Source organism: Diadema antillarum, unplaced genomic scaffold (genome assembly GCF_040938485.1).
Source record: "Diadema antillarum isolate AM-2024a unplaced genomic scaffold, OU_Dant_1.0 seq00000136_RagTag, whole genome shotgun sequence".
NCBI lineage: Eukaryota > Metazoa > Echinodermata > Echinoidea > Diadematoida > Diadematidae > Diadema > Diadema antillarum.
The window spans coordinates 2,385,305-2,410,679 of NW_027271213.1; the positions used below are offsets into that span (position 1 = coordinate 2,385,305).

General features: G+C 39.1%; 1 protein-coding gene across 1 annotated transcript in view; it reads left to right on the plus strand.

The window, feature by feature from the left end:
* Window positions 1–19,920, plus strand: part of LOC139727560 (LHFPL tetraspan subfamily member 6 protein-like) — a 34,263-nt gene extending 14,343 nt beyond the window's left edge. The window contains exons 2-3 of the mRNA XM_071638541.1: window positions 7,441–7,961; window positions 19,814–19,920. Coding sequence (XP_071494642.1) covers window positions 7,441–7,961; window positions 19,814–19,920 — 628 coding nt within the window. The remainder of the gene's footprint in view (window positions 1–7,440; window positions 7,962–19,813) is intronic.
* The last annotated feature ends 5,455 nt before the right edge of the window (window positions 19,921–25,375 follow it).

Sequence of the window (25,375 nt, forward strand, 5' to 3'; positions counted from 1 at the left end):
TTTTACTCCTGTCATTATAATCGGATATGAGTACATTTGTTGCTGCAGTCACCTTGTTAGGTTTCATAGCAAAGTTATTATTGTCGTTGTTGCATGGGGGGGGGGGGGGGGTGTTGGAGGATTTTGAAAGAGCACGTTACGTGTCCTCTCTCCGAACCTATCCCATGGCTCATGAATGGCAAGGCGTTAATTCAAAGGCCAAACAGCGCTTTTCCGTGACAAAAGTTGATATTGATTGTTTAGCTCTGCCATCAGTGAGAACCAGGGCCACTTTGATGAATTATTGATTCGCATTTATCGATGTGGATGGCTTCCAAGGAGCGGCGGGGGAGTCGGATAATTTGTCAAGGGCCTCATTTGCTGTCATTTCAAGAGTCGAGTGCAAAGAAAGAGGATGTGTGAAACAGTTAATTCCTGAATCATCTCCACTGTGATTTGCTCATTTATTTTTCTCTCAGTGGAGTTGCTCGAGGGTCCTTGTGTAGGATGGATAGGATACCTCTTCGCTACACGTAAGTTTTTAACGAGACCATAGGGGGGCAGAATCACTCGAAGTTCACGATTTGTTGTGATGCTTACGTGCCGATGGATGTGAACGGTTAGGAGAATATGACAGGAATGACATGTTGTCTGAAGAATGTGCGATTGATTGCCCTCCTCGTGTTGTCCATCTTCACATTCCGTTTGAGTCTGTGGGGAGGGTTGCTGATTGTGTTTGTACATGTCACATGTCCTGACGTATCGCTGACTTCTCTCATATTCTTTTTTTTTTTTTTGGGGGGGGGTGTTGTGACCGAGTAAGGAAAAGTCTCTCCATTCTTATAGGATAGCTTTGATATTAGTTTCCAAATGAAAAAAAAAAATAATAAGGCTCTCTCTCTCTCTTTCATATTCTGCAGTCAACAAAAATTCTAGTGCATGACATTATTTCACGAGTTCAACTCTGACAAAGTTAGAAGAAGTCACTTTTTTTTTCTTGAATTGCTTCCCATTTCATCTGATTGTGCTTGCATCCATTACCAAAGATGAAAAACATTTTCTCCTTGAACTTTCTTGAATTTTTCTTTTCGCCCAAGATCCCGGCTAATTTTCCAGGCCCACGGAGAGTATAGGCTGACTGCGATCTATTGTAAATGTCAAGAGTTTGGCAATGGATTGCGCAGTGTTGTTTGAGTGTATTGGCATAGATCATAATATCTGTTAAAGGTTATCAGAGCCTTTCTCTTTCCTCGGTCCCCTTTCAGTGTCCTCCAGGATAAGTTCACACTGATGATAAAAAACAAAAAACAAAAGAGAGGAAAAGAAGATTAATATGTATGATATAATATTTGTGTATTTGTATGCAGAGAGGAATAAAATCAGTCAAAAGAAAGAAAGATATGCTTTCAGAGAGAAGGTCAGAAACAGATAGAAACAGTTTAATAGACAGATAGACAGACTTAGAAAGAGACAGCCAGACAAAAAGACAGGTTTAGACTTTATAGAAAATTTAGAAGGAAAATGTGTTAGAGAGGGAGAGGCTGACAAGGTAAGAATGGAAGAGTTAATTGATGGATAGGTGGATAGACAATAATAGTCAACAACTACTACAATATTTGTAGGTTCACAGTGTTATGTACATAATGTTCATTCTTGCGTATATATCATATACCATTTCATAAAAATTATTCACACCACATATTAATGCACACATACATACACACATATTTTTGATAGCATTTAACAATATTGTACTACTACAAGGCTTGCTATGCACTAGTGTCAATGGTGGCTGTAAAAAAGAGAAGTTTGTAGATACAAAGAGTGATAGATATACAGTAGGATTGAAAGATAATATTGACTAGTAATATGGAGGTATATTTGATAGAAAGATAGCTAGACACATGTAGACAGGTTTGCATAGATAGAGATAAAGATACAGAGAAACAGGCAGATATGTATACAGGGATATCAATTTGAGGAAAAGATAGAGGCTGCGTTCATGCGAAACTAGAATTGCGTTTCTAAACACGTTTAGTCGCTAAACGTGTTTAGTTGCGTTGCGTTCATGCGATTTTTCCATTTAAACGCGTTTCAAAACGCCGATCTGAAACGCGGAAAATAGGGCGTTTTGAATCATGATTCTGCCAGAATCACGATCGCAGAAACCGCATGAACGCAACCGTGATTTCAATCATGATTCTATGACGTCATTGTGCGTTGTGCGCATGCGTGTCTCGAGGGGTATCCCACAGCTTCTTGCTCTGTTGTGTACGTCTAATGAATCGTGTGTTTCGGTACCATACTTGCACTTATTTGTTTACATCAACGCCATACACCGATTCTATGCTAGTATCTAACGTTAGCTGTTTAATATAATAATACATGTAATTACTCTCCGATTGAGTTGATAAAAGTAATGGCTGCAGCGCTGTGTCTACCTAGGGAAACGATTGGAGAGACGAAGAATTAGGATTATTCCCTTCTGTGGGCAGAGCCTGAATGCCACACCTTAGTATTGGAAAGTATTCACTGAAATTAAAACGTAAAGGCCTATAATAACTGACTGATCAGTTGGCATAAGGAGGTCTGGCTCGAGTTGCAGAAACTGCGCAGTGCGCTGCGCAATGGCAAAGGATGAGCAGAGCCAGAATCAGCATTGCGAAAGCCCGCATGAACGCTCTTCCGCTGAGACCGTGATTTGAAACGCCGTTTTGAATCATGATTCATGTTTGTGATTCTGGCTACGAAATTCGCATGAACGCGGCCAGAGAGAGATGTTCAAATGAGAAGCACATTCTCATCTACATTTCAAAACTAGCAGTCTTGTTGATGTAGTTGATGGTTTGAAGATGGTGGTTTGCCCCCTGCAATGCACAAACAGGCCTCCACGGTGAGCCTAGGGAACGAGTGCCTAACAAGCTTTGTTAGGGGGAAAAAAAATGATCTAATAACGAGAGAGAGAAAAAAAAATAAAAATATGAGTTACATCTGGTATCCATTTACTCCCTGCAAAACTGAGACTATTTCCTCTGCGGCTAGTTTATATCAGATTGTCAGTTCCATTTTTATTATTTTTTTTTTGAATGCCATGGATATTCCTGATTATCGTTAAAACATCTCTTGGCTGGCATTCAAATTGTAGTCAGTGAAAGAAAGCGTCTGGAAATTTTATACATCAGGACAGATTTGAGAAATCTGAGTGTTTTAGATTAACTTCTCTTTCCTTTCTGTATAACCGGAGACAATGCAGAGAGAACACGTGATTGTATTAGTGTTCAGCAGGCCCATTGAAGAAGATAATTTTTATAGTAGGATAAAACACTGGTCTCTTTTTATGGGTGGCCTTTATAAAATGTTAGTCATTTCTTCATCTTAAAGACATACTCCTTTGTCAAGTGAAGATTCTACATTAACTAATCATGTCCACTGATAAAATTTTTCTGCATTTTATCAAATGAGACATCCTATCAAGACAGGTATACTGAATCAATTTTAGCCTTCCAATTCATTTCTTCATTTTCTTTGATATAAGTTTTAAGTTGTCTTGGCATCATATTATATATGTGTAGCTAGCGAGAAAAGTACCGAATTTGCTGGTATCAAGATTATAGTAACTACTACATCATCTCACTTGCCCACCAGTGTAAAAATATACATCAGCTTTGTTATGTGATTTCCTCTGTTAGGTATGGACCGATATTTTGTGGATCTGCTCAAAGCTAGTTGATGCATATCAACCAAATGCAAGTAGATTGAATTTTAAGATGAATAGTGAGCTCTTGATGATTGCAGATATCATCAGAGTGATCCCATTGTACAAAAAGTTACCTTGCTAAAAACTATAAGTGCAAAAATAAATACCAAACATATCAGGGTCACTGACCGTTGGAATGATAAATGCTATCATTAGAAAACTCATTTTTAATGAGTTTTGAATGCAATGTGGCAGAGAAATATGAGAAGAAAAAAAGAACATTGTATCTCATACTTGTGATCGATGAACACATGATGTCACACATTCCACCACGTGTGTGTCCTGTCCAACTCATAAAGAGTGGGATCAATTAATTCCAAACCAAGGATGGGGCTTTTTGTACACCTGTGCTGCTCAAGGGCACAAAGTCTACCAGACAACGCCAAGCAGAGGTGAGGTGGGGGACAGCAATGCCCGGTGTCATTCTTTGTCCGCATGACTAACCATCTATGTCATAGATACCCATCTTTTTTTGTCTTCTTTTTTTAAATGAGTCTGTGACGGGTTTCTTTAGAAGAGCAAGGTACCTTTCTTGTCACTGGGAGATGGAGATGAGATCAGCTTGAAGGCAGTTCATGATTTGATTTGAGATGTTGAGGGTCGTCTTCCAATGGCAGACGCCCATAGTCCCACACACACAAAAGTGGGATTGGGGGATACGTAACTTGGTAGGCCTGGAATTGTCAAACCAGTTGTTATCACAGTAATGTGGTAGGATGTGAATGGAATGCTTTAGTATGGTATTGTTAATCAAATAGCACATTTTCTCTTTGTTCAATAGTTGGTTGTGACCATTTATAGGACAAATGAAGACAGCTACTTGAGTAAATAGGCGTTTTCACATCAGCCCGATAAAAATCCAAGCTCGAGATATTTTTCGTGATCGCAGATTAGCGCCCTATTTCATTTTCTATTCACATCAGCCCGAACATTATGATCAAATAGCACGCTAGTTCCCATTAATTATCCTGCTATTTCCGAAATTTCCCGAGTTGGACTCGAGAAATGTTCTCGATCAATTAGCGCGCTAATTTGTATTCACATTATCAAATAGCGCGCTATTTCGTGATCGGGTTAATTTCCCAAGTCAGAAAATAGCGCGCTAGTTCGAAACATCGGGCTGATGTGAAAACGCCTAATGTGACCAAAGAACTCTGAGCTTGAGGAATTAAGTTATGAATGAATGGAGATAAAAGAGAAAGAGAAAGAGGGAGAGCCCGTGTAAAGAAAGTTCAAATGGTTCAGATGGTATGTTCATGAATGTCCTCCCATTTCCCATTCAGTAAAAGGCAAAAGGGATGATCAGAATATGGGAAAACAAGGAGGTGAATTTCAGAGCTACAGTAATGCCATGTCGATCAATTTGTTCATTGATACAAACATTTGGAAATTGCAAGATTTGCGATGCACTCTTCATAATATCGATCGAACAGAAATACTGTACATGTCTCTTTTCTCCCTTTTAGTCAAATTACATAAATCTATATGGTGTCCAAAACCAAGATTATCTGCCGAATTACCTTTAAAAAGCAAGAGTTCATAAACGCCATGTGTTAGCCAGGCATGTCGAGGTGTGAAAGAATCGATGGAAGTCGCGCGGGGTGTTCTCTAAACAGTGAGGGGGTGGGCATTTCCTGTTCGTTGGGTTTGAGGCGTCTGCAATCATTTCTCAGTGGCGGACTTGATGGGGAGTCTAACCACAGATGTGAAACGTTGTGAATTGATTCGGGGGAAAATATTGTCAAAAGATGAGGGGGAAAAAGGGTGCAGTATTGTTATTGGGTTGTAATACACCACGCGTGAATTGGGCAATGCATAATTAGGATTATAAATCACACCCTGTGTCCACATTGTGGCTTGTAGAAGCTGTAATTGCTATAATCCATACATATAATTGCAATCAGAGTTTGGATTTTTTTTTCTCCCCGTCTGTATCCTGTTCTGAGTGTCTTTGTAAGATATCTTATTTAGCACCTCACATCTCCCTTAGTTGTGCAGTTAGCATGTTGGGGTACCCGTTAATGCAGCACTCACTGTAATTGGGTAGGATTTTAATAATCACTTTCATTTACCCCCTTATCAGGGAATCTGGTTAATTGGTTAATATCTGCTCGCTGACCCGCAGATGCAATTAAAAGTGTAAAGTTATGCATCTGTTTAATTCCCCTCCTCCTGGAGAGAGAGAGAGAGAGAGAGAGAGAGAGATGACAAGAGTCCTGAGTAAGACATACACATTCCACCTCAAAACAAGCACACAAGTCAAGTTTATCTTTGTGATAGGTTGCATAGCCCTTTGAAGATAGAAAAGAAGAAGAAAAAAAATGAAGAAGAAAGAGGAGGAGGAGAGAGAGGAAGAGGAGGATTGAGGAGGAGGAGGGGGAAGATGAGGTGGGAGAGGAGAGGAGAGGAGAGGAGGAGGAGGAGGAGGAGGAGGAGGAAAAGGAGGAGGAGGAGAGTGTGGTAAGGGGGGGGGGGGAGAAGGGGAGATGCCGAGTGGGATGTGTTTGGAGATGCTAATACAGACATCTTGAGTTGCTTCCATTTACATCTTGAGGATGATCATGACACTGTAAGAGGGGTAACGTGAGAAGGTCAACAAATTCTGAACAACATATTTTTTTTATTTCTTGCCGTCTTGTGGTTGTTCTCTTGGTCTATCCCAATACCAAGAAATGATAATCTATAATGTATTTATGTCTGAATTTTCACATGTGGACTGCCTGCACATGTAGCGTGAACTATCATCCATCAACTCTGGTAAACAGGGGGGGGGGGGGGGGGGTGTGGAGGGGGGGGGTATAAGAACCAGTGCTCTGCTTGTTGCATTCTCTTTGATATACAGCAAGCTGCCATCGAGGGAGCTGTGGGGGGGGGGGGTTGAGGTGAAGCATACACACATCATATTTTGAATTACTCTACTCTTGGACAGGTCTGTCAATGAGAAAGAAAGCTGAATTGTATATCCTGCTATATGCAATTTAATAATAATAATAATAAACCATATTTATATGGCGCATATCACAAAAATAGATTAATGTCTCTATGCGCATTGAAGGAAAAGGAAGTAATGAATAGAAATAAGGAAAATAGACATGTGTGAGAGAGAGAGGAGGCAAAACAAGATGAAAAATTTATGAAGTTACCCTCCAGAGTTTTGATGAATCGTTTTATATTATTCTCAGTGATGTTGATTAATACAGATAAATGCTGCATTGTGGGAACTACCTCATTAGATGTTGTTATTAGGAACAGCCCAGATTCATTACAGAACATCTAGATACTTCTCACTTCTTTTTCCATTTTTTTTTTGATCATCGACTACGCAGCCTTTAAGGTATACAATTTTTTTTTTTCTGGTCTAAAAATGTTTTATCATTGTCTCATTTTCGAGATTAAGTCAACTCAATGTTAAATAATGTATTGAAGTATATTTTCTGTGTGTGTTTGCGCTTGGGTGGGTGTGTATGTGTGTGTGTGTGTGTGTTTGTGTTTCTGGCGATGTGTCCTTCTAATTAAATGCATGTATCAAAACAGAGACTACATCTGTTATTCAGCTTGTATGATATATGGACTCCTCATGTCTGTTCCAGGCATTTGAATCTTGTCATCATGAAAAAAAAAATGTAGCCATCAAATCATCTCTTTAACAATTTAAAGAAAGAGGTGTAAACCGGTGATATTTTTTAAATTTTCATCTGATACAGGTCGCTGGAGCCAGGGACGTACATCAAGCGCTCTGCCACTAGTCTCACATCCAGCCACCGCTGTGGAACAGGTGGGACGGGAAGCAACACTGGCCTGGCCAGCCGGGACCGCATCGCTACCTGCACCAGCCAGACCACCATGACCATCTCGTTCGGGCTGACGGCCGTGGGCATCCTCTGGTCCATCGTATCCATCCTGGCAACGATGGCGTCCTCCATCGGTCTCTTCATGCCCTACTGGATGCGCGGCCACATGCTCAACGCCACCCTGCCCGTCCACTTTGGTGTCTTCCGCCGCTGCAACTACCCCACCTCGCCGGGCAGCTACGTGGTCGACTGTGGCCACTACACCACGTTTGCCGACATTCCCACGCTGACGTGGAAGATTTGCACCATCGTGATCGGGGTGGGTTGCATCGCGGCCATGTTTGTCGGACTGACGTCATTACTCGCCTGCTGTATGCGGGATCTCGTCACAAGGAAAGTGGGCAAAGTGTGTGGAATAATTCAATTTTTTGCAGGTAAGCCGAAATGTATATTTCAATTCTGCATTTTACCTGTAGGCTGCAACAGCCTGTATGAAGCATGTCTATACTGAGCATCATCTAAACTTAGTTACAATGTAGAAACATATTTCTACTCACACTGAGTACAGCCTCCAAATGCAAGAGGCTAGAATTTTTAGGATTGAATATTTTATCAGCAGAGATAGAGACCGTTACCAGCAATTTGTAAGCATCGGAGAGATCTCGGATTAAAAGATTACCTCCAACCCGATTTAGACTGTATAGCTAGCCTTCCTTCTGTTTGAACTGTCATTACAGCATACAAAAGTTTTGAGAACTATACTGGTGCTTTTATGACCTATATGAGCACCTGTCACTATGCTAATGTTCCATCTATCATCTATGGGAAATCAGCTCAATCTCAGATTTCCAGCTTTTAAACTTTTATTTGTTTCGTAGTCTTGTGATTACACAATGTCAGAGATTTTGGAAGCATGTAGGACCATGCAGATCAGATTTTTCAATTTGGATGCACATTTCATTAGTGCCTTTTTAAAACAGATCTGTCCAATGAGATATAAAATGAACAGAAGCTTACTCATTGTGCCTCTCCCTGTTTGGAGAACAATGCTGTATTTGCAAAGTGTATTTGCCACACTCATGAATTAACTCCACCCCAAGTTTAATGTTATATCGACCCGTTGAAGACGAGTTCTGAGAATACTCAGGCAGGTGTCTATTGGAAATGCGTGTTATAGCAAAATCAGTCCGTCTTCAACGGGTCAATATTTGTTTGAACGCATCACTTTTGTTTTGCATTTAACGGTACCACATACATATTATTAAGGTATAATATTGTTTTGCAAAAGACAGCCTAAAATTATAGACGAAGTGATGAGTTGAGATCTTTTTTTGTGTGTTTGAAACATAGAAAGGCCACATTATTATATATCCAAGAAGAAAATAATCACGTACATGCATGCCCTAAAATCACTGACTTTGGAAGTTTCCAGTTCTTTGGCTTTCAGCCAGACCACATTTCGAGGCAATGTTCATTAATCTTGATTAAACAAAACTGAACTTAATCACAGACTTGTGGCCTTTATTAGGGGGTGCATTCATCGATCGGCTTTGTTGAAAAGGGATTATTGATTCTTTGCGACCTTCAACACAGGAACGTTTCTCTGAGGTCACTTAACGAGAATTCGCTTACTTCATAGTTTGATTGTTTGCAGAGAAGAAGCGAAACGACTGTGCCTTGTTCCAATTGGCATTATCTTAAATTAATCTTTCGTGGAACAACAGTTTTTTTTTTTGTCCTTTTTAAACGGAAGTGATTCTGTAATTTCAAAGGACTGGAGGGATGGGGGAGGAGGAGGGGGAGAACCCCAAAATTTACATATCACATAGTGAAATATTAACACTACTATGACCAAGAAATTCAACCTCCATTGTCTCTTGAGGATGCAGTAGAGTGTGGGAATAATCTTCCTCAGTATGTCCTGTGAATATATACATAGTATGCAAGTTGGCAAGAGCTGTAAAAGCTGAATTTTATTTATTCTTGTCTCATATGCTTTATGGAACCATGGTGATGTATAGGTCCATATTTTGTGAAGACTCCCTGGTTACTAGTCTGGAGAAGTGCTAAATATTAATATCAAGAGCTTGTGGTGACACACTTTGGCCCAAAATATAAAGATGGGTTGTATAAACACCTCTTTTAACCCACTGAAGACCAGTCCTGAGTATACTTGGACAGGTGTCAATGGGAAATGCATGTTATCACAAAATCAGTTCATCCCAAAAACAATATTCATCAAACTTGACTTTAATAATAGCAGCATCTAAGTACAATTGTACAATTATTTTATAATGAACTGCACTGGGAAAAAGAAAGTTTAAAAACAGATTTTAGGTGTTTGCAAATAGTATACATTATGTTTTACTGATAAAGCAAACAATTTTTAAGTAATCTGATTGTTCTTAATACAAAGAGTGGTTCAAGGTCAATCTCTAATCTGTAGTATGCTTGTTTTGGTCATGTCATCGCTCAGTTGCTTCTTTGAGAAAAGCGAAGTTGAACAACACACTTTGTCCTGCAATTTTCTGTGAAACCATGCCCTTTGCCAAATGCCATCCACAGGCATGATATTATGAAGGTTATACTGATTTGTGCGAGATGGCCATACCATCAATGTTTCCTGCTGAAAAGTGGATTTGGGGGAGGGTAAACTCTACCCTTTCCTTTGGTTCACACTATTTGCTGTGCCTGTTACGGTTGTTTGTCTGATCGGATAATTTGGTGGGGTAGATCGGAGGCACTCCGATCGGAATAAGCCGTCAAATCTAATTTGCGGCTTCGCATTTTGAGCCGCGGCGAGAGTAGACTGCAGCAGCTTTGCTGGCCCTTTCGCTGCAATGGCCAGTTTCCATATCTTTTGCAAGACGTAGGCATTGTGTTATAGACTGTGGAACCAGTCACTTATGGTTTAAAAGTAGTGCCTGCCCAAGTTTGGGAATGGATGGAAATGGGATCATAGGAATACATCTAAACTGAACTGAACAGGGGTTGCATTCAGAGATATCTGCCGTGTTACAGCCAGTTTTTTGGTGGTTAGGTAAATGCCAGTGAGTGCTCATTACTGTGGTTATGGCAGATAGGTGGACAAGAAATTACCAATAAATGTTAAGATGTGTTGTGTACCTGGTAATGTGGTCGCTCATGCTGCAATAAATTGGTCTGATTTTTTATGGATATTACATTTTGATGGAAATATATAAAGTCATATATGTCTGCTTCAGTTATGATGTATTAACATTCATTTTTTATTTCTTATTGATGTTTCTTTTGGCATAACACCATGAAATGCAATGCACTGTGCCATGTTTTAGGGGGTTTTTTTTACCTTTTATATTCTAGGATACATGTATCATTGATGACAAAATGAAACATAATTTAATTACGTTGAATTCGAAATGAAATATCCTTTTTAAGAGCTGCAAGCTTACATTTCATTTCATTTCATTTATTTCCACATTAAAAACAACAATCATTACATTTCAAGTCATAGTATAAACATATTCATTGTGGGGGACCAATTAAAGCCTTTCAGGCTTGTTGGGAATAGGCCCCAAAGTAAATACAAGACTTTCTCAACTTACAATATATAGATACAAAATATATAGAACACAAATGGTGCACAATCAAAGCAGGCTGAAGAAGGAAAAAGACGAGAGTAAAATACTGGCAGAATATACAAGACCATGTTGCTATTGCATACGGAAAGTGCGTCTAAAATTGTTTACGTCATTGCGTCCAAATAAAATATCCTTTTTGATATCCATATCTATCTCTCCATAAATATATTCTTTGATTCTAGATTTTATATGTTTATGCACACAGTGAAATGAGATATAGAATTTAAAGCCTTATTCTTAAATCTGTGTGCTTGTTATACTGTATCCACCTATATGCAGCAAACTATGATAAAATAACACTTGTCATCCCTTGAAAAATTAAGACATGATCAATACATTTTAATTGTAAAATGTATCAAATGTACTTGATGGTTGAGAGAACATACGAGTCTAGTTGAACTATTTGTTTTTAAGTTAGTGTTCACTGTTCTCTATTCATTTCATGTTGACTTCACAAACTTGATCATGTGACATGTTGTGTTAATAAGTGCAAACTCTTCTCTATGCCATGTAGCAAGAGACAGATTAAGTTGAAATTGAGGTTACAGTTGCATGTATATTGCCAGATTTTTGCATCTGTGCCTGCAAGCGAAACTTTTTTTCTGTCCTTTTTTCTTTCATTTTGCATAATTAACCTATATCCTGTCAAGAAGTCAAATTTGTGGCTCTGACCCCAGATGGTGGATTTAATTATCAGGACCAGAGAGTAGGCACAACATGACTAAACTAGAATCCCATGTCATCCGGATGCACGGACATGAACAAATATCTACTAAGATGACAAAAATCTGATTTCCATGCTAAAATTTGAAAGGTTAATTATGTCAATTTAACCCGTTGAGGACGAGTCCCGAGTATACTCGGGCAAGTGTCTATGGGAAATGCGTGTTGTAGCAAAATCAAACCGTCCTCAACGGGTTAAAGATGACATTTGTTAGATTCAGGATCCTTCCTAGAGGGGAATGTTAACAGACTTATTTGTTTGTAAAATGCACAGTCCCTTGATAATGAGTGTACCTCTTGCATCCTATCAAATCCATCCAAACTTCTTCCAAACAGATAACATTTGTCAATATGGACCAATAAACATAGCTGTAGGGAGTGCTTCTCATGGCATATTTTTGATATCTCTGTTATATTTAAAGGGCATTCTAGAGTTTGCTGAACCTGTAATGGCAATTTGTCAGAAACATGTGCACATTTTTTTTTTTAATTTCATGTATTAAAGGCAAAGGCTAGTAACTGATCAGTGGGAATCAGTGGAAATGCTGGGAGATGATTGTTCCAATCCTTATGGGATTCATTCAAGAGTACATTGTATATCTATTGTTGTGTGAAAAGTATTTGCTTCAGAATGGTCTCATATTCAAGTAATGTGCAGTTTAATGCCCCGTCACTGACCAGGGACGCTTACCTGGAAACATTAAACTGCACATTACTTGAATATGAGACCATTCTGAAGCAGATAATTTTCACACAACAATAGATATATAATGTACTCTTGAATGAATCCCATAAGGATTGGAACAATCATCTCCCAGCATTTCCACTGATTCCCACTGATCAGTTACTAGCCTTCCCCTTTAATGTTATTTAACTCACAAAAGATCAGGTAGCACTCTGCTGGAAATGTTGCTATTTTACTGACATCTGCAGAACAGAGGACTAGACAGTATGGTTGAATAAATTACCTCTTTTTAGAATCTTGCAAATCTCAAGTCCCATTCCAAAAAGTTTGTTTTTGCAACATGATGGAAAAACCAATAATTCTTGTGTGTGAACACACAACTCTCTAGTCATTGTGATCCTCCCTGATGGACCGTATGTAAATTGTATCTGTGAAGATGTCTTTCATTTGATAGTAGTCAATCACAGTTGATTTTAAAACCGTTTGCTATTTCATATGTGAATACACACATGAATCAAAAGTTTTGCACAGTAAGACAAGGAAATAGATTAAAGGCAAGGAGAAGGACTGCTACATGTCTGGGAATGTCTTGTGAACTGCACAGGCAGTAGAGAAAAAATACATTGTATGTACGTAGTAGTCCCCCCCCCCCCCCCCCACACACACACACAATATATCTATAAGAACTGTATATATATGAAAGCTATTCAGAATGTATCAAGATAGTACCTTGTAGTCCTTCATTTCGTTCACATAAATTGTGGCTGTGGAATCACAGTATAATGAAACTATATCCAAGACTGTTCGAACGTACATACAGTGTGTATTGTCAAGTTCAAGTGGCTTGAACAGAGACTAGCAAGTGGCGTGCCTAATCTGACCACAATTGGCAGTAATGAATAAGTACACATGATTACCAAGTTGAAAGCGCTTTTTACCGTAGCTCCATCAATTGGTGTATTCACCGAGAGGTGGTTTCCATTGAATGAGAGGAAAAGGGGTGACTTCATCCGATCCAATTTACATAAATTTACCGTTGTTTCCTCTTACAAATTTTATAACCTCTTTTTACCTCCAGAGGGTTAAAGGAAGCAGTCTGAATTTGTGATCCTATTCATCCCCTTGCTGCAGATGTACAACTGTAGGAGTAACTGATATTATGTGCATTAAATTTAACATGATCAAATTGCCTTCATGAATGCTACTCAGAAGTAGAGTTTGAAAGAAATGCAATTTGATACAAGATGAATTATTTATATATATGTAAATTTTGGTATCAACTTTAAACTTTTAGCGATGCAAATGGTTGTGTGGGCTGAGTCATTGCATCAAGATGTGATTGGCCTGATTCATTTCTGCGAAATACTCACAATTCTTTGCAAATGAGGACCTTTTTGTGATGCTGATGAAAGATAGATGAACACTGTCCATATAGAAACATGTTGCAATATCTCCATGTTAGTACATCGCAAAGCTTGTAGGGGGTGCCTTGAATAGGGTTTTATTCAGCCAAGATTTGCAGGACGTTACACTTATGACTCAACATCTTGTCTCATGTTTTGCACACAGGGGTTAAATTTGTTTTGCATCTCTACATCCCGTGGAATCTTTTCTCAGATAGAAAGCAGGGGAATTCATTTCTCAGGGCAAGGTTCTGCAGCTCTCTGCTCATTTCTCCATCATGAGACATTCCACTGTCACTCTGGCCATTTTTTTGCAGAAGAGGCATAGATGTCTTTGTGGAAATTCTGTTTTGAGTCATAACAATGAAAAGAATTGAGTGAAATATAGCAGCCCTGTGGAATCATGGTAAATCATGAATGGCTGCATTATATTTCAGAAAACGAAGAATTTGCAAACAAAATTTGAATATCAAGTGTGCTTACTTGATAACGTTGTGAAAGTAACCAGAAACATTTATGACATTTTAAAAGTTCTTGATTGTTGTTTATAAGCAATGCATTCTGGACCACTTTTTCCCTAATCTGCAATGTATATAAGAATTTTGTCATCAGATTTCTTCAGTGGCCTAATGCACATAAGACGAGCTGTCACTTGTTCACCAAATGTAGTTACTGAAAGTACTGGAGGGGTCACCATGGGAACACTGCATCAGCGCTCGTTGACTTTCCGCGCCGCAGTACGAGACGGGCAATTGATTCTGTCATTATTCTAAATCAAAGAGTGTGTATATTTGGAACGGCAGAGAGGTTCACTTTTTGGCTTCAACCTCATAAACCGTACATGCACCTCAATTCAAAAGCTTGCTCTAGATTAGATTTTCTATCTGTGGCATGATTTGCATTGACTGAAGAAATGAAGTAAAATATTTGTACAAATGGGATTCATTTTTCGGTAAGACTGAGTAACAGACTGTTATATTGTGTCATCATGCTATTGTGTCATCATGATTGTGTTATTGAGATTCATTGCCACATGGAGCTCAGTTATTGAAAGACTTTCTTAATCGTTATAAAACTTTTCACCCCCCTTTTTATTCTTTGGTAAAAACTCTGCAGAATAATTAAGAGTCCTCCAAATCTAAATCAATTACAGTAATGATTTTATACTTTAAAAATAAAATTTAAATTCACCCATTGGCTTTACAGGAGTCAGATATCTAAGAGCTTTGCAGAGGTGATAGGGATTTTAGAAAATCATAGGGAAAAAAGTAGCATTGACTGGAAATGTCAGTAGAGGTCATGAACCCACTTCGAAGGGGTCCATATTGGATACATTGACTTGTGTTTGCCATCCGTCGCGTCAGCTTACGTTGCCGCGCATCTGTGAAAACAGACCATTGAACTAATGGCATTGGGAAATAATGCGGGCCTTTGTTTGGCAAGCGATTGTGAAGCATTCCGTGCAAATTTACTCGTGCCATTGCTAATCGGAGCCGTGAGAGCACTCTTGGAGCCTTCGGTGGAAGGCACCAAGGAAATCAACGGAAATGTGACAGGCGGAGTCGCTGGAGTGAGCCCCCTCAGGCTTGCGCTGTTTGCTCTGACCCAATTAATCACCTGGAATCAGGGAAGACATGTAACTCTCAAGGACGTGAGATAAATGTGTTTGCTTTCGTCATGCGACTTCACCTTTTGGATGGAATTGGGGGAGTACTCTACTGCCATGCGTCTTTCCTATTTGAGATCCTTCTATCTTGTTTTCTGGCCCTACATATACGTCTGATTCTATTTTAGAACACCGAGCAGAGAATGTAGCATTCTTTAACCAGCCAGTCTTACCTCCGGCAAAGCTAACCTGACATTTGTCAACCATCCTGGCTCAGAAATTAGGCCAAGAGATGTCAGAGACTCCAACTCTCCCGTTTTCGACGGGAGATCTCCCGCCGAAAACCCATTTTTGCAAAATCTCCCATTCTCCCGCTTATGATTTAATTTCTAACGCCCTGGCTCTGTGTCTCCCGTTGGAAAGGATTTCTTACTTATTGCTATTGTATGTTGAAAAAATAAACCTTAGCTATAGCACTAGAGAGCATCTAGAACCTGGGAATTTCGCGCTTCGCACACATCAACTTGGAATCTCCTGTTTCCTAGGGGTTTCAGGCGGGAGAATCTCCAGATCAGAAGGTGCTTTGGGTTGGAGTCTCTGGAGATGTACATATCTTCACTTACTACTCTACAAGAACTGGACTTATGAGCAGCGTAATACATCCAATGGAATGACCCCATCTCAGAGACAAGGAGAAGGAGATGTGGAATTTTTCAAGGCTTCTAAGGAATCACCTCTTATCTCACCTGCTGCTGAATTTATATCTGGAGATAAAAGTATTGATTGATTTTACCAAACCAACCACCTACAATGTAAAAGCAAAGAAAACAAATATGTTCTTATGTGTATTTGATCTGATGGATATGTTTTGATCTTTCATTTTAATTCACAGTAAACACCTTTCCTGTCAAAATGTGCTCACTTTGGATGAAGACATGGCTAATACCATGATTGTGTAGCCTGGCCCTCTGCTGAATACTGCCTCTATTCTAATGCAGCATTAGCTGTGATGAGTAATACCTTTGAGACAGAGAAAAAATCACTGTCGGGAAGACTCATGAAGTTTATGGTTCCTAGAAAGGTTAGGATTTGTATGAAGAAAGAAGTTGGTGTTGATGGAGAGAATGGAGCTATGGCATCACGGAAAGACCATTAACTCTTGAGTGCCAATTGACCTAGAACATGCCAAAGCATTGTACACACTGTCCAAAGTCTCTGGTACAGAATGTGATGAAACAATTCCAAGAAAAAATGTGTGACAACCAAAAATAATCATCAGTGTAGATGTCTAGGTTAAGTTTTGAGTCTTCAAATAAATGTAGAAAAAAAAGGTTCATCTGGCAATATGTTTTTGTTAAATACTTTCTATTTATCCACTTTGTTCATAAGGTATTACAAGAAAAGTCAGTTTTCTTGGTGAAGAGAACAAGATAATTGGTTGGTATCGTGACATAGCAGAGAACCAGGAGGACTTTGTGAAAAATAGCAACCTTTGCTTCTGACGACAAGAATATGATATTTATTTATGCTGTTTCTGTATGTTTTAAAGAATCTATCCCTTAAGCTGCTCAAGAGTTACTATGGTATGGAGAACTGCTTCATTTCAGTAATACTTTAAAGAATCGCTTAAAAATGACCCACAATAAACTTCAAAATATTGCCATTACCACATTGGACAAACTCGTACTGTGTAAAGTAGGTAATTCTGTGATGAGGGCTACTGTTTTACCTGTGACATAATAGCTATTAAATCACTGCAATTTAACATTACCGCATTGCTCAGTTATCTAGAGCATTGTCATAAAATGGTATGTATCATGAACTGACTCCATTTGACTTCATTTGTGCAAGTTTCATATCTTCATGAGATGGAAGCACTTAAAGCATTATGGCAATCTCACATTGTTTCTGTTATCTGGGAAGCGAGCAGGCTCCATATTGGCCAAATGCACAGAACCCTGCTGCTTTTCAGCCAAACTGTACCTCCCCACCCCTCCCCCCTCCCACAAATATAGACTGGGCCCATTACCCCTGGGTAGAGCTAAACTTCACATGACCCAGGATTTTCCAACCCAGCAGCACTGTGGTACTTCTAGTAATCAGTCTCTAAACACAGCAGCACTCATCAGACAGGAAGTTGGGAAAAATGCCGAAGATTTTTCGCCGTCAGCCACGCGGGGGGGCAAACAAGAGCCTCAGTAATGGGCTGTATTCTTCACACTGGCCGTACTTGTGGCCTCTTTCGCATAGAACAAAAAGAAAAAGCCGACTGATAGGCTTTTCATCAAAGATGCCCAGCGGATATTTCTTAATGACGACACTTTGATTTTTACTGTTCAAATTTTAGGATGGCCATTAACTTTATTGGTATTCCTCTATCCTCTCAAGTGCAAATGACACAGGATGTCAGTCAAGGAAGGTGGTGAAAAATCAATGTACTTTAAGCATAAATGGGGTAGAAATGCCTCTAATTAGTCACTAGCCGCTTCTGATAGGGTTGCAGATTGGCAATAAAGTAGTCAATCCTCGTATGAGCCAGCATATTTCTCACCCGCTACATGCTTTAACATGGTATCATATAAAGAGAGATTTTAGGCAAGATTCAAATTACAGCTAAAAATTTTAGTAAATCATCAAAAAAAGGTATATACCATTAAATTTTTTCTTTGTTTATGTCACATCTGTATGTTAGAAGACATAAAGCATTAAAATGTGTGCAAGTAAATGTGTAGTTATCGATGAGAACTTAATTGCTTTTGATTGATTTTTTTTTTTGTGGTACAGGTACCAATATCCTTTTTCAGAAATAGCCGATATCTGTTCATTTCACAAATCCATGTCCATGTTAATACTCATTTGTATACAGGATATCCAGTTAATTTTTGTAGTTCCATTCCTATTAATAATAGTTAAGCCATACTAAAAGTATGTTAATGATATGTGTAATTGGGACATTAGAAAGAGATTTCACCAGAGTTTATTCATACAAAAACAGAAAAGACAAATATGGGACAAGACAAGAGAGATAAAAGAACAAAAATGATTTAAACTCTGTTTCCTCACCCGACACTCAGACCAAAGTCAGATATCTTTAATGCATTTCTGTATTGTGTGTGTGTGTTTGCGTATGTGTATCAAACTTTCAAGTGTGTTTACCTTCCCTAGCTAGCTCCTCATTCTCACCACCTTCAAAGATTATAGAGCAAATGTTTGTTCAAGGAAGTTCAAAAGATGGCAGATAGGGGCTAATAGGGGTGCATGCCTGGTTATACCAATAACGGTCCTAAGATTATTTTTGGCCTTCAAAACTACAGAAAGGGAATAAGGTTAATGGACAATATTCCCTTGAGGCTTCTGCCATTTTGAATTGAATATAAAGTCATATTTTTCAGAACTTTTTTTTTCGGGGGGGGGGGGGGGGGGGCAGTCAGGAGAGGGATTACCTATGTATGATTTTCTGGCTCACTCTCTTGCCACTTGGTAGGTCAGAGCACTACAGCAAATGCATCGTTGGCTAAACTGGATATTATCAGCTGAAAACCAGAAGGGCGCTAGTGCGTTCTATTAAGATCTGAGCGTAAATAAAAATGAACCCATCAATTATCACGAAACAAAATGTTTATTTGATCAAAAGTGGGTAGCTTTATAAGCATTGTTCCAAATAAAGGGTAGAATACCACTTTGTGGTTTTAAAATTTAACATTTTACTGAAAATGAAAATAATCTAAAATTGACACTGTAATGTAGAGGAGATTGAGCTCTAGAACACAATACCAATAACTCAATACTCCCTAAAATTGCGGTAAAGCCCTTCTGGTTCTCGGCTGAAGATATGATGATTTATGCTAGGTAGTAGGTATAGTTTGTGTCTGGGTGTTGTAATATAAAGATATGTTTTTTCTTAACAGGTCATATGTTTGTACACCTTCATTTTAAAATGCAATGATTTTTGCCCTTTTGTGAGTTATGGCAGTGTAATTGCACTTTACAGATCAGCTTTATTTATCCCTTGAGTAAAGCAATTGTCTTCAGATTGCACCACAAATCAAAGTTGAATACATAATCTACTCATCAGTTCATGGCGCGGCTAATGAACCTGACATCGTTAATACACATCAGTTCAAGCGAAATCCCTTTTTCTTTTGAACTAGAAATATGGTGAACTTTTATACTCGCTACGTATCTCCTGTGAGTACGTTAATGAATTTTTACTGCAATGATATTATTTACATTTTATCTCCCCTGCCAGCTCTTCTAATTGGTGTGGGCTGTGTCTTATACCCCAACGGCTGGAACCACATTCAAGTTAAGGAGGCCTGCGGTGGAACGTCGGATGCATTTTACCTAGGTAAGTGACTCGTGAAAAGAACCAGTCGGGGGCAAAACTGACACTGACAAATTGATTCAATAGAATATTTACCCAATCAATATCAACAGGGAATGCAAAATGTACATGTGACTGCTAATGCAAATATGTTTTTGTTCGGTCGCTGCTCAGAGTCAATTCTCTCGAGTAATTTTGCAAGAATTCATTTTGCTCTTGTAGAAGTTGACATGCTGTCAGAGTCTGCATGATATGAAAAGTGTGACCACAAAATGGGGTAAATGCAATTTTCAAACATTTCAAAGTAAGTACGTTATCAGATAGTTAACCTTTGGGATGATACCTCACTTGTTGCATAACAAGGAATATTCTTGAAGTTAAGATTAAAAATATCCAATATTTTCTAATTAGTTTCTATGTTTTTTAGCAGGTTTTATTGCAACAATCTCAAATGGTCAAGAATGGAGTTAGCTCATTTTGTGATCAAACTCTTCACATGCAGCCATGTGTAGGCATCACTACCATGACACCTGTCTTTCTTTTGTTTCTGGGTATCGTTTTACTGTGTAGTTGATAGTCTTTTCCAGTCTATACTTATTATCTCTTTGGTCTTTTCCAGTCTATATCTATTATGTCTTTAGTCTTTTCCAGTCTATATCTATTATCTCTTTGGTCGTTTGTGTTCATCTTTATTTTCTGGCAGGCGGTTAGAATATACTGTTTGTCCTCACTTTGTCAGTCTCAGGGATGCAGTGTCAGTGCCCTCGATTCTCCAAACCACTTCAGTGTTCTATTTCATGTGTCACCACCAGTGTCTTGTTCTGCCACATTCTTCCTTACTTCTTTCCTCCCTCTCACCCCCTCCCCCTCTCCTCTGTCTCTCCCCTCTTTCTCTAAGTTGTATTCACCTTACTGATGTTGTTTCTTACTTTTGCTCCCTCTCTTCCTCCACCCTCCATTCCCCTCCCTCTCAATCTCCTACTTTGCCATCATTCTATGTTGTATTCACCTAACTGTTGTTGTTTCCCCTCCCCCTCCATCAATTAATGTATTAACCTTACTGATGTTGTTTCCACCTCCCACCCCCTCTCCCCTCCCCCTCCATCATATTATGTCGTATTCCCCTTTAATGTTGTTTCTTCCTCCCCTCCCCCTCATCATTCTATGTTGTATTAACGTTACTGATGTTTTTCCACCTCTCATCCTCTCTCCCCCTCCTCCCCCTCCATCATACCATGTTGTATTCACCTATTAGGTTGTTGCCTCTTCCCATTCCCTCTCCCTCCCCCCCCCCCCCCCCATCATTCTAGGTTATATTCACCTGAATACTGATGTTATTTCTTCCTCCCACCCCCTCTCTCTCTCCTCCTCCTCCCACCCCCTTTCCCCTCTTGCCCCCCCCCCTCAATGATTCTATGTTGTATTCACCTTAATACCGATTTTGTTTCCACCTCCCACTCCCTCCCCCCCCCCCATCTTCATCCTCCTTTGTTGTATCCACCTTAATACTGATGTTATTACCTCCTCCCATTCCCTCTTCCCACTCCCCCTCTCTCCCACATCTTCCTGTCCTCCTATCTTGCTCTCCTCCTCACCTACTGCTGACACAACCTCCTGCCATACCAGGTACTTGTATTTATCTTCTGGAGCCCTCCCCGTCTCTTATATTCAATTAGTTGTCCATTCCGCTCACCCTCTATCACAACTTCATTGCACTTCACCAGTAATTGCATTTCTGTGAGCATGGAATGATGGTGTGCAAATTGGAACAGGCAGTTACATAAAACGAGTGTACTTTTTCTCTTCAGAAAAAAAATAAATGAGATGGATTTTACTTTAGAAAAGAATGATGGCAGATAAAAGAAGGTTGCTGAAAGAAGCATGCTTGTTTGATTAGCTGTCTAATGGCAAAATTGAGCTATCTCAGTCAAACATATATGGGTTTAAACATTTTACAAACTGTGTGCAAACAGGATATGCAGTCAGTGTTCCAGTGGAATAGGCCAAACATAGTTGATAAGCAGATGAAATGTGTAGAGTATAAAAAGGAGAGCAGGATGTAGAGATAGGTAGAAAGATAGATATAGATGGAAAAAAAGAGAGATAGAAAATAGATGGATAAACAGATTATATTGATAGATAAATAGATAGATAGATAGATAGATAGATAGATAGATAGATAGAAAGAAGATAGAATGGCAGGTAGATAGGTCTACAGATATATTTCCATAGACATACAGATAGATAGATAGATAGATAGATAGATAGATAGATAGATAGATAGATAGATAGATAGATGGATAGGCAGACAGATAGATAGAGAGATAGATGAATAGACAGATGGACAGACTGAGCTATCTATAGACAAATGGATAGAATCAGGGGGGCATTTCATAAAGCACTTTGTTCAGATATTTTTCTGACAAACTGTTACAAGCTACTGAAATCCTTGCATCTGATTGGCTTAAAGCAAATTTGTCCTACAAGTTGTTGGACAAAATGCTTCATGAAATGCCCCCCAGATGGAGAGACAGCAAAAACATACACGGGGGAGTGATGGGGTGATATTAAAGCAGTGTCATGGATGAATTCTGATGTGTAGAGTTGACCACCGCATGCTCATTTCTCCATTCATGCAATGCTCTCTACTGCAACATGTTGAAGTGGAATAGACACTTCATGTGACACAAGACAAGTGGCTCTCTGAAAACCGCACATATTTTCTCGAAAACACCGCATCACAACTCAGATATCAACAGTGCTGTAGGAATGTGGTAGGATCCATGGTTTAGGCATCTATTTTTGCATGTCTTATATTGCTGTTCACATTGCCCTGTTCAAACATATACAGTTATGAGCACAATGCTTAAGATATACCGATATCATATGTATATTCAACGTAATTGTTTTCAGTTCATTGTCAAGCAAGGACAAAATATGCTGCTGCACCAATTTTTGATTAAGTAAGAAAGAAATGTGTGTTTAAAAAAATGAACCTGTATATCATCTTCTTGACAATTTCAAATTTTTCAGCAGCAGTTGATTCAGGAGGCAGTCAGAGAAGGGAAACCTGAGAAAATGTGAAGCGATCAGGGATATATAGTTTTCACGAACTTTGACCCTTCAACTCAATGTCGAAGGGTAAATATTTGTCAGGCTGGTGACACTGGGATCAAGTTTTCTCTGTCTCACTGACAGTGATCAGATTTGTAAGAGAAGCTTGGGCCAACCAAATACCAATAAGAGTTGTTCCATCTTTGTATGGAGCCTTTGCAAATTATGAATCATTTATTTTTGTTGCAGGAATACGAGGAGAAGATACATGAATTACAATTTTCCCATGAGCGGTCCCACAATATCACTTGTTATCTAATCTTTTGTCTGGCATGATCTCGCCAACAGAACCTTGAAGTCAAACTCGATTATGATCCCAATGTTTGGAGACATGGGGTAATATCGGCCGCATGTAGAATACATCTGGAGAAGCATGGTATATCTCATGAGCTCGTACCATTTATTCATTAGATGGGATATTGCGAATATCTCCTTTGTGGTTGCGCATGCATGGCAAGAACACAGCGCATGTATCCGACGGTGATTTACACCAAATACGCGAAATGTCAGTCCAGTTGGCTGCAATCAGTGTAATCTTTCATGTAATAATCACGAAAAGGCTGACACTTATAATTCATTTAGCACTGGACCTGCACAATGTAAATGTATCATATATATGTCAACATATGCGAAGCCTGCGTAAACAGGGGAACTCTTGTATCCATGCCCATACATTTTATGAGCGTGATATATCACAAAGCAGGACTTGCAAGACACTTTTACGACTGTTTAATTCACCAAAGAAAACTACAGCAACTTAACTGCATAATATCATTCCTTTTCAAGAAACAAAGGTAAAATAATTTCCAACAATAGTGACATTATAAATTGTATTAGTGTTCCGAGAAGCAGCTAGATGACTAGCAATAGTTACCAAATGATATCAACCAGGAACATTGTGCTATACGAAAAAGAAGTGTATTGATCAGGTGCGAGTTTCTTCAATTTGTCTCCCACTACAAATTAAGTATTTAAGTGTATTGACGTTATTAAAGCATTTCAAACCTGCGATTCTACACCATGTGGGAGTTGGTTTTGCAGAATAGGGTAAAATTAGATGAAAGGTTATATGGGAGAAGTTTTATCAAAATCAAACTGCAGACATGAAGTGAGAAATATATGAATAGAATTGCACATTTTGTAATTGAATAGTGATATTTCTTGCAACCATGTATATGCACATTAGCTGAGGTAATTATGTTAGCAACTCCTTTATGCACAGAAATAACATTGTAGTGGTGGCCTGGTGGCCCAGGGCCATTAAAAATTGATTTCCACAAGGGCTATCTTTTCGTGGTCCGATCAGGCACTTAAGATTTACAGTGAATTGTTATGTTTCTGTTTATTTCAGGTCACTACATTCCTTTTTCCGGCCACTAAAATTTCAGGTTGAAACATTTTAGTGGCCAGAGAAAAAAAAATTAGTGTCTATAGCCCTAACTAGGTAATACATGTAATTGTGGCACAACCAACATTTTGGAGGAAAAGTTCAGCTTTCTTCTTCAGTTTCACATTTAAAAAAAAAAATGAATTTAGTGAAGAGTTGTTCGCGGGTCAATGGGAGAATTATTAGGTAACGACATCATCACTTCGCCTCCTTCAGTTTCTGATGTAATTTACACCTCTACCTCACACAGTTTTGTTGACTGTTGGTTACGCTACTCTGAAAGAAAATGATAATTTATTGATTACCATGTGGTATCCAATCTTACATGAAATATAGGCGAGAGTGTGTGATACTTCTTTGGCTCTGCGTACAGGATAGAATTGCTTCCAACACAGGCAAATTCAACTCGCTGGATGGAATAGGGTCAAATCTTTGGGTGGTGTAAGGTTAAAACAGCTGGCTGAGGTTCCACTTACAAGATGGCTGGAAGGGCCAACGAGACCAGACTCCACGAGCATGGCACTGTTGTTTTTGTTGTTTTGGATTTATTTGACTGTTCATGATACCGATTAGCCTTTGGCAAAGACCTTCCTACTGTAGTGATAGCTAGAGAAGCAAGCAGAGGATTGCTACATGAGACTAGTCAAGCCAGCAGCAAAAGCCAAGACTCGTTGAGAGGGCTTTTTTGGAGATAGGTTCAAATTCCTTAACTCACGCCTTTACTGAATCACTGAATTTTGCTACCAGCATTTGGCAACAAAAGTCACAACCAATCAACAGAGTGCCTTGCGAAGAAGCTCATGCATATACACATTTCGCACTTGATTGGAGATGGGCAAATTGAGCAATTTAATTGGTCGAAATGACAGACAATTTGTCAGTGACTCAATTATTCTGGGGGGAGTGGTGCATGAGTTTGATTTTTACACCCATAGATCTCAGTGGGGCCTTGTTCTTATACGTACACAGATCTGGCTCTTTGGCTC